Source organism: Archocentrus centrarchus, chromosome 12, assembly GCF_007364275.1.
Source record: "Archocentrus centrarchus isolate MPI-CPG fArcCen1 chromosome 12, fArcCen1, whole genome shotgun sequence".
NCBI lineage: Eukaryota > Metazoa > Chordata > Actinopteri > Cichliformes > Cichlidae > Archocentrus > Archocentrus centrarchus.
Window position 1 is genome coordinate 23,148,090 of NC_044357.1, and position 9,718 is coordinate 23,157,807.

A 9,718-nucleotide genomic window follows, 5' to 3' on the forward strand; every position below is an offset into this window, starting at 1 on the left:
CTCCAGGCGGGAGACCTCTCTCCTGTAGGCTGTCTCCTCATTGTGAGAGATTAGTCCCACAACAGCAGTGTCGTCAGCAAACTTGATGATGACGTTGGACTCTGACGTGGCCTCGCAGTCATGGGTGTACAGTGAGTACAGCAGAGGGCTGAGCACACAGCCTTGGGGGGATCCGGTGTTGAGGGTGAGGGAGGATGAGGTGAGGTGACCCACTCGTACCACCTGTGGTCTGCTGGTCAGGAAGCTGTGAACCCACCTGCACAGTGATGGGCCCAGGCCCAGGTCCAGCAGCTTAGAGACCAGCACGCTCACATAGTCTATGTGCGAAAGGGTCTTATGGAGGAGGAAGGATATGGCGTCGTCTGTGGATCTGTCTGGCCGGTATTGTCGGATATTTTTATCATCTGATATTGGTATTTTACTATATCATTTATTAGTACCTATATTAATCTGAATTAATGGTCACATTATATATTATTTGTCACATATATTGTCACTCACACACTGGAACACTGCATGTCTTAGGTGAGTGGAGAGGACTGAGGCCTGCTCTGCCCAAGGCCTTGGGTTTTTTCCACTAGGAATACTGCACCCGGTCCTTTTTAGAAGTTCACCTTTGTACACAGTGCACTTTTGACCCAGCATCGCCAGAGGGGAGGTCAAGTAGTGGGGAGTGTGTCCTGGAAAGGGGGGGTTGGAGTCACACCTGGGCTACTGTAAGGGAGTGGATGTGTGAATCGAGATAAGACCGCCCAAAAGTGTTTCAAGTAATGTGAAAATATGGATAGAAGGCCGAGGCAGTGCCCAGGTGGGAGGTGTTTTCACGTGGGAAAGTTATTTGTCATGTTAGCCCCCGAGACCAAGTCATGGAACTGTTGCATGAAGAGCATCTTAATATGCCCCCTCCTCCTGATAACAGCAGGAGGAGGTGTGAGATTGGGCTATAAAGGGCCATAGTAAAGTTGGGAGGGAGTGCTCTTCTTTGCTCTTCCTCTCTCCCCTGTTTGCAGCGGCTCCAAGGCACTTACTCCCGAGAGGGCTTCTGTGTTTTCTTATACTCTGTTAAACTCTGGACTTCTACTTTTTTTGCTCTTTCTTACCACCCCTGCAACGGCACCAAGGCACTCACTCTCGGGAGGGCTTTTTGCTTTCTTGTACTTTGTTTAACTTTGTGCTTCAATAAATCCTGGAAACGAAACCTGCTCATCTCCAGTGAGTTTTTGTAAAGTGTGAAGTTACCACCAAGGTGCAGTTGTTTTCATTGGTCTCACTTCCGCCTGGTAAGAGGGGCAGCGGGAGAGAGCCGCTCCACGACCCGACAGTATGCGAACTGTAGTGGGTCGAGGGTGGTGGACAGTGAGGAGGTGATGAATGTCTTGATGAGTCTCTCAAAACATTTCATCACCACAGAGGTGAGTGTTATGGGCCTGAAGTCATTGGGGCTGCTGGGGTGTGGTTTCTTTGGGACTATGATGGACTTTTTAAAGCAGGTGGGAATCACACACAGTTCCAGTGAGAGGTTGAATATCACTGTAAACACAGGTGCCAGCTGCTCAGTGCAGGTCTTAAGGACATGTCCGCTAATACCATCTGGTCCAGCCGCTTTCCTGGTGTTTACACTTCTAAACGCCCTCCTCACGTCACACTCCATCACAGTGAGTGTCTCCGCCCCGTTGTATAAGTGGTGTGTAAAGGAGGAGGCACCTTGGTGTGGAGCAGATTCGTCCTCCGTGAGAAGGAATAACAATAATGAGGGGCTGACTTGGCTGTCTACAATCTCAACAGGCTGGTCCTGTCAGAACCGATGGCTCAGTCTGAAATGAACCCACTGTTCACTCTGTAGTTGTTGTGATTGTCCACTTATTTGTTTATTGCAGGTTTAATCCACAAATATACATCGAGGTGATAATTGTGGGGAGTGAGGAAGAAGGTGGAGTTGACTATGTGATATTGGGTGAAATGATGTAAGATGGAGTGAGATGGTGTGGTTTCTGTTGGATGGAAAGAACATAAAGTTGTATATAATTGCCTGAACAAAATAACTGGACATAAACAATATAACAAGTAGCAGCAGGCACGTTTTCAATCTAAGGGACTGTCAACAAAGGACAAGCTCACTATTTGAAGAACAGATGGGTACATACTTTAAACTAGAATGGCAATTTAGAGACAGTCCCTTGCCGGCCGCATAGCAGAGACTACTTCGCTACAGCCAGGTAGCCTTACATCATGAACAACTATCAATTAACTACAGTACAGTGAATTATCATCATTACGTTAGCTCACAGTGTCTAACAACAGCAACATACGACAACAAGGTGAGTGCTACGGGCTAGCTAATGCATACAAAATAATATCATCGAGAATGGAACTTAATATCAACAATAAAGGAACCGACAGGGTAAATAAACAGCACTTACAGTCTCATGGCCGCACACCACTAACCCAGCATGAAAGAGGAGAAAGAAAGTCCGCACAGGAATAAACATCTGCTGATCGTCTCCGCGAACAGCTCCGACTGACTTCCGGTCCTCTCGCTTCTGCCCGATGAGGAGACGGACTCAGAATCTTCTGATTGGTGCAGGGGGATGGGCCGATTTGACGTTGGTTGGGGGGGTAGTACTGCCGCTATTTAGTCCACAGCATGTAAGGCAATGGCTGACTGGATGGCCTTTTGTACATGGTGGGAGCATTATTTACCCACAGGCCATTAATAATAGCTATATGAAATTATCTCGCGGGCTGAATATAATTATATCAGACCTTGAGTTTGACACATATGATATGAATGCTGAAGAAGCCAAAAACCCAGGGTTTGAAATCTTTCAGTGTTGATCCATGCCATGATGTGGCATGAAAGAATTGATAAATGCACAGAAAATCTGAAATGGAAGTAGTGAAGTAAGAAGATCAGGGGTTCAAAATCCACAAGTGTGAAACTGAAAACAGAATCAAAATCAGATAGAAATAAATATCAGTTGGCTCTGAGATTTAATTGTTTTTTGTGTTCTATCAAGAACAGCTGCTCCTTCAGTCAATGTGTTTTATGCTTCCTGTAACCTTCTTGTGCCACTCAGTGCGTATCAGCAGATAAATATGAGAATTTATTGTTCAGATAAGTTTGCTGCTTTGCTCTGTGCAGAAAATAAAAAAGTTCACTGTCTCTGAGCGCTGAATTGATGCAGCAGATGGACCAGGACAAGCTCCACTGTTCAATTTGTCTGGATCTGCTGAAGGATCCAGTGTCTCTTCCCTGTGGACACAACTACTGTATGAACTGTATTAAAGGCACTTTGATGAAGAGGCTCAGAAGCACACCCACAGCTGTCCTCAGTGCAGACAGACCTTCATACCGAGGCCTGCTCTGGTGAAAAACTCCATGTTAGTAGAGTTAGTGGAGGAGATGAAGAAGACCGGACTTCAGGTTGCTCCTGCTGATCACTGCTATGCTGGACCTGGAGATGTGGCCTGTGACTTCTGCACTGGGAGGAAGCTGAAAGCCATCAAGTCCTGTCTGCAGTGTCTGGTCTCTTACTGTGAGCAGCACCTCCAGCCTCACTTTGAATCTGCTGCCTTTGAAAAGCACAAACTGGTCGACCCCTCTGTGAAGCTTCAGGACATCATCTGCACTCATCATAATGAGGTGATGAAGATTTTCTGATGAGCAGTTTATCTTTTATCTGTGCTCCATGGATGGACATAAAGGTCATGACTCAATCCTGGCTTCAGTAGAAAGGACTGAAAGGCAGAGAGAGCTCAAATAGTGAAAAACTTCAACAGATAATCTAGGACAAAGAAGATGTGATGGAGTTTCTGCAGGAGGTGGATGCCATTAATCACTCTGCTGATAAAGCTGTTAGTGACAGTCAGGAGATACTTGAACAACTATTCTTTCTTGTCAAGAAAAAAAAATCTGATATCCAGCAAAAGATCAGATCTCAGCAGGAAACAGAAGTGAATCGAGCTAAAGAGGTTCTGGAAAAACTGCAGCATGAACTCAGTGAGCTGAAAAGAAAAGACGCTGAACTGGAACAACTCTCTCACAGAGAGGATCACACCCAGTTTCTGCACATGTTCCCGCTGATCTCAAATCTCAGTTACTCTCTGAAGGCACCTAGCATCAAACTTCATTCTCTGCCATACTTTGGGGCTGTAGTGGCTGCTGTATCAGAGATGAAGGCTAAACTACAGGGCGTTCTGTGTGAGGGATGGCAAAACGTTTCACAGGTAGTGACTGAGGTAAAAATGTTACTGCCACAACCAGAGCCCAAGACCAGAACAGAAATCTGGAGACATGTTGGAATATTTAACTCTCTTGGTGGGCAAGAGACCTACTGAGCTACGGGGTGGCTGTAGCTCAGTAGGTAGAGCAGGTCACCTACTGATTGGAAGGTCAGTGGTTCAATTCCTGGCTACTGCTGGCTGCATGCCAATGTATCCTTGGGCAAGATACTTAACCCCAAGTTGCTCTCCGACTGTTCTGTCGGAGTATGAATGTGAGTGAATGTTACATAATTAAAAAAGCACTTAGCTTAGTTAATTAATCATGGAAGTGCTTGTATGAATGAGTGTGCATGGGTAAATGTAAAAACGTGTTGTATAAGCGCTTTGAGTGCTCATATCTGAGTAGAAAAGCGCTATATAAGAACTAGACCATTTAACATCCCCACACAAAATCTAGCCCGTTTAAACGGAGAGGGGAAGCTAAGGATCTCTCTGATACGATTGCTGGCCAAGGACCTGTTTTAAACTTTTCTAGGTCTCAGAGTCTCTCTAGAAGAGCTGCAGAGCATGGGCAGGGAGAGGCAGATTGGGGTGTCTTTGCTATGATTGTTGACCAGGACCGCTCCTGTAGTTTCTGTTGACGGTTTTATGTTTTACTGCTCTCTAGTGGCCATATTAATTTTGAGTGGCAGTGAAATAAGAAGTGAGGTGACATTGGTGCATTGGTTACAGTTACAAAGAGCCTAATGTGCACATTTTAAAGGACCCTGCTGGTGATTACATTATAATTTGCTTCTGATCAAAATACACTAGCATACTGTAATACACAATTAACTCAATCACTCAGGGATAATGAAGTTTTAAAATGAAAAATTTCTATCGTCATTGAAACAATGAAATTTTGTTTTGTAAGAAGTAAAAGACAAGATTGTGTAATGAAATGTAACGTGGTTCTGGGAACTGTGCTTTTTATTTCCTTGTTGCATAAAAGTGATTGAAATGAACCTGCCACAGAGACTAAAAACAGTATATGTAAACATAAATAGAGCCCTTTAAAAATATAATGAGGACTTAAATGTATTCATTTTAATTGCTAAAATAGCTTGGTCACTGCAGGGTTAATGTCTGTGATCACCTCACAGTTGCTGAAGATTGCACAACATGTCAAACTGCACCAACCACCTTTACTGTCACGCTACAAAGTACAGATATGTAATGTTTCATGATTTCCCTAAAAAATAAATAAATAAAATTAGGTCTGATCTGTTTGTCTCATTTGTTTATTATTTTCTCTTTATCTAATAAATGACTTGGTAAAAATCTGATCATTTTTTAAGCTGATTTTTTTAAGCTAATGGTTTGATGAGACACTGGTGTCCGTATCTGTTTCAGCCATCGAGGCGTCACTCTGACGTTTTAAGGAAGTTGGATGAATGCATGAACTGAAAAGAATACACAGGTACTTTTTCAAACCCACCAATCAACTTGTTAGAATCTGGTTGAAGGTGAATTTTCCTTCCTCTCTGACAACCTGATTCAAACGTGTTCGCTGTCTGAGAGGAGAAATGGCACAGCAAGGAGTTCAGATTGATGGCGACAAACTCAGCTGCGCGATCTGTTTGGATCTACTGAAGGAGCCGGTGACTCTTCCCTGTGGACACAGCTACTGCATGAACTGTATTCAAAGGCACTTTGATGAAGAGGATCAGAAACACATCCACAGCTGCCCTCAGTGCAGACAGACCTTCATACCGAGGCCTGCTCTGAAGAAAAGCACCATGTTGGCAGATTTAGTGGAGGAGCTGAAGAAGACTGGACTCCAAGCTGCTCCTGCTGATCACTGCTATGCTGGACCTAAAGATGTGGCCTGTGATGTCTGCACTGGGAGGAAGCTGAAAGCCACCAAGTCCTGTCTGCACTGTGTGGTCTCTTACTGTGAGCAGCACCTCCAGCCTCATCATACTGTAGCTGCATTAAAGAAACACAAACTGGTCGATCCGTCCCAGAACCTCCAGGAGATCGTCTGCCCTCGCCACAATGAGGTGATGAAGATCTTCTGCCGCACTGATCAGAAGTGTATCTGTTATCTGTGCCCCATAGATGAACATAAAGGCCATGAAACAGTCCCAGCTTCAGAAGAAAGGACTGAAAGGCAGAGAGAGCTCAACCCATGTCGTGGAAAAATTCAGGAGAGAATTCAGGAGAGAGAAAAGGATGTGAATGGGATTCAGCAGGAGGTGGAAGCCATTAATCACTCTGCTGATAAAGCTGTGAGGCACACTGAGAAGCTCTTTAATGAGCTGATCCTCCTCATCCAGAAGAGATGCTCTGATATCAAGCAGCAGATCAGAACCCAGCAGGAAACTGAAGTGAATCGAGCCAAAGAGCTTGTGGAAGAGCTGGAGGAGGAAGTCACTCAACTGAACAGAAAAGACGTGGAACTGGAGAAGCTCTCTCACACAGAGGATCACACCCAGTTTCTGAACATGTTTCCATCGCTCACAGATCTCAGTGAATCTTCCGAATCACGATGCCCCACACCCCGTCCTCTGCGTTACTTTAATGAAACGGAAGCTGCTGTATCAGAGATGAATGATATACTGCAGAGCATTCTCCAGAAGGGATGGAAAAAAGTCTCACAGAAAGTGACTGATGTCGACGTGCTGCTGCCACAACCAGAGCCCAAAACCAGAGCTGAATTCTTACAGTTTTCAAAGCAGCTCACACTGGATCCAAACACTGCAAACGTGCATCTGTTAATGTCTGAAGACAGAAGAGGAGTGAAATATGTGAGTAGAAAGCAGGCGTATCCTCGTCACCCTGAGAGGTTCATGAAGAGGTCTCAGGTCCTGAGCAGAGAACGTCTGACCGGACGGCGGTACTGGGAGGTGGAGTGGAGCGGGTATGGTATTTATGTAGCAGTCGCGTACAAAAGCATCATGAGAACAGGGGATGAAAGTGAATTTGGGAATAATGATAAGTCTTGGGCATTAAGGTGTTCTTCCGGTCAATTTGAATTCACTCATAAAAAAAAATGTGAATGGCTACCAGGCCATCAGTCCTCCAGGATAGGAGTGTACCTGGACCACAGAGCAGGTACTCTGTCCTTCTACGGCGTCTCTAACACCATGAGTCTCCTCCACAGAGTCCAGACCACATTCACTGAGCCGCTCTACGCCGGACTGAGAGCTTATAATTTCTTAGGTGCAGACTCCTCTGCTGTGTTTAGTGAGCTGCAGCTTCCAGAAGCTCTGACAGAATGAATGCTTTTGTCTTTCAGGGATTTAATGGCTGATTCAGATGCATATTCTTGCATGTAATCATATAAATTGTAACAGGTGTATTACAATTGATAACATTTATGGCCTTTAGTTGCATTTTAATTACTTGAGCATGCACCTCTTGTACACGTTAATCTGTTTTTTTGATTGTTTATATTGCAGCCTCGGCATGTATGGACCTCTGTGGAAGTTTGATTTGTAACTTTGTAAATGTGTTCACAAAAATATTATGAATCACATGCTGTCAATTAGTCAATAAATAAATGTGTATTTTATTGAACAACGTATGAATGAAAAGTGTCGGCTTGTTCTTTAATTGTGAAAGTTTTTAATAACATGTTAGTTGTAACTGCAGCAGCTTCGGTGTTTCCTGTCATGTCATTTAGGTTTTTCAGCTGAAATTGAAACATCAGGCTTCATTTGTCTCAGTTTTAATTGCCTTTGGTTAGTTGGTCATCCATCTTCCAGTCCATCTTCTTCCTCTTGCCCAATTTAAGGTCACCGGAGCATGGGAGCCTAATCCAGCTGCCGTGCAGTGAGAGGTTACACAAATTATTAGAATTATTGACATAATTTCATCATTACTAGTGTCATTATTGATTCTGCCAGTTCTGTATCTACCTGTTGACTCTGTATGGAAAAGAAACTTCCTGCACATGTTTGCAGCATCAACTCAGCTCAGCTGGTACCCCTGAGTCTGAGTAAAGTGCAGAAACACACAAGGAAAAAGTCTCACCTGTGACTCAGGTGTTCCACTGATAATGACATCGTTGTTGTATAATGTACAGCTGTCGGAAAAACATGCCAGCTTTGATTAAAGGAAGTGATATGGGATTCCAAACGCTGGAAAATTTTAGTACACTTCCCAACAGTGACAGCTTACAAGACTACAGGACCACACAAAACTAACTGCACCTTTCTGCCCACGCTGTGTGTTTGATGGACAGTTGAAGTACAATGACAAACTACAACAGCAGGAAAAACAGATCACACAAAACCATGAATCATAACAGCAGTTCATTCTGCAGCAGCTTCAGCCCACTCAAGCATGCAGAGGAGTCTGTGAATAAGAGTCCTGGTGTCAGAAACGCTGTGACAGGACAGAATACCTGCCGTGTGATCCAGGTACACTCCTATTCTGGAGGACCTGAGAAATGAGTAATCGTTTTCGTGTTGTCATGGTCCTGGGCCAGTGGTCCAGTGTTTTGAGTTATTTTGGTGTCATTGTGTTTTTGTTATCTTTGGTTGTGTTTATTAGTTACTGGCATTTAGTTCCTGATTCCTTTGTGCTCGTCTTCCCCCTTTATCACATGTTTAGGTTCCCTCTGTGTGTCAGCCTCCTTTATCAAGTCTTCTGTGGTGTCTTGTTTATATTCCATGAGGTCACTTCCTGTTTTATTTTGCCAGCCTCCTGTTCTGTGTGTGTTGTGTTTAGTATTGCTTCCCTTTGTCTCGTTAGTATAAGTCTGTTCACCTGGTCTACCCAGATGTTTCCACTCTCCTCTCGTTACCTCATGTATATATAGTGTCTGTGTTTTTCTTGCCCCTTTGTCACATTGTTGGTTTTCCTCCTATTTTCTGTCCATCTGGCTCGCGCCAGCTCGGCTTGTCATTTGTTCCAGCAGTAAAACTAAAGCAAACCAAGTTCCATCTGTAGTCCTGTATTTTGGGTCCATCCCTCACCAGCTGCACAGCAAACCTTGACAGTTGTCCCTGTCTGTGAAACTGATTGCCATCCCTCACAAAGAGCACCCTGCAGCTTATCCTACAGCAGCTGCCATATCCTCAAAGTACAGCAGAGGGCAGGCTTTCATGCAGGGTCCTGCTGAAGATTCACTGATATTTGAGAGCAGCAGGAAAAGGAGTGGAGTCTGGATGTGATCCTCAGCGTGAGAGCGTTTCTCCAGCTCAGTGTCTTTTCTTTTCAGTAACTCCTCCAGCTCTTCCAGAAGCTCTTTGATCTGCTGCTTGATATCAGAGCTTTTCTTCTTGATGAGGAGGATCAGCTGACACTGATATTCTGTGTCCCTCACAGCTTTGTTAGCAGACTGACTGACTGGCTTCCACCTCCTGCTGAAGGATCACCCATGGATCACAGAGAGCTGCATCATAGTGAGGCAGAGGTGCTGCTCACAGTAAGAAACCAGACAGTGCAGACCAGACTTGATGGCTTTTAGTTTTGTGTCAGTGCATAAATCACAGGTCACATCTCC

General features: G+C 44.4%; 1 protein-coding gene and 1 pseudogene across 1 annotated transcript; both read left to right on the top strand.

Annotated features, from left to right (window-relative positions):
• Window positions 1-3,179: 3,179 nt before the first annotated feature.
• LOC115789759 (E3 ubiquitin/ISG15 ligase TRIM25-like) lies at window positions 3,180-4,338 on the top strand (annotated as a pseudogene).
• Window positions 4,339-5,780: 1,442 nt separating this feature from the next.
• Window positions 5,781-7,487, top strand: LOC115789814 (tripartite motif-containing protein 16-like). The gene has a single exon (XM_030743338.1). The coding sequence runs from the start codon at window positions 5,790-5,792 to the stop codon at window positions 7,485-7,487; it is 1,698 nt and encodes a 565-aa protein (XP_030599198.1). The 5' UTR covers window positions 5,781-5,789.
• The last annotated feature ends 2,231 nt before the right edge of the window (window positions 7,488-9,718 follow it).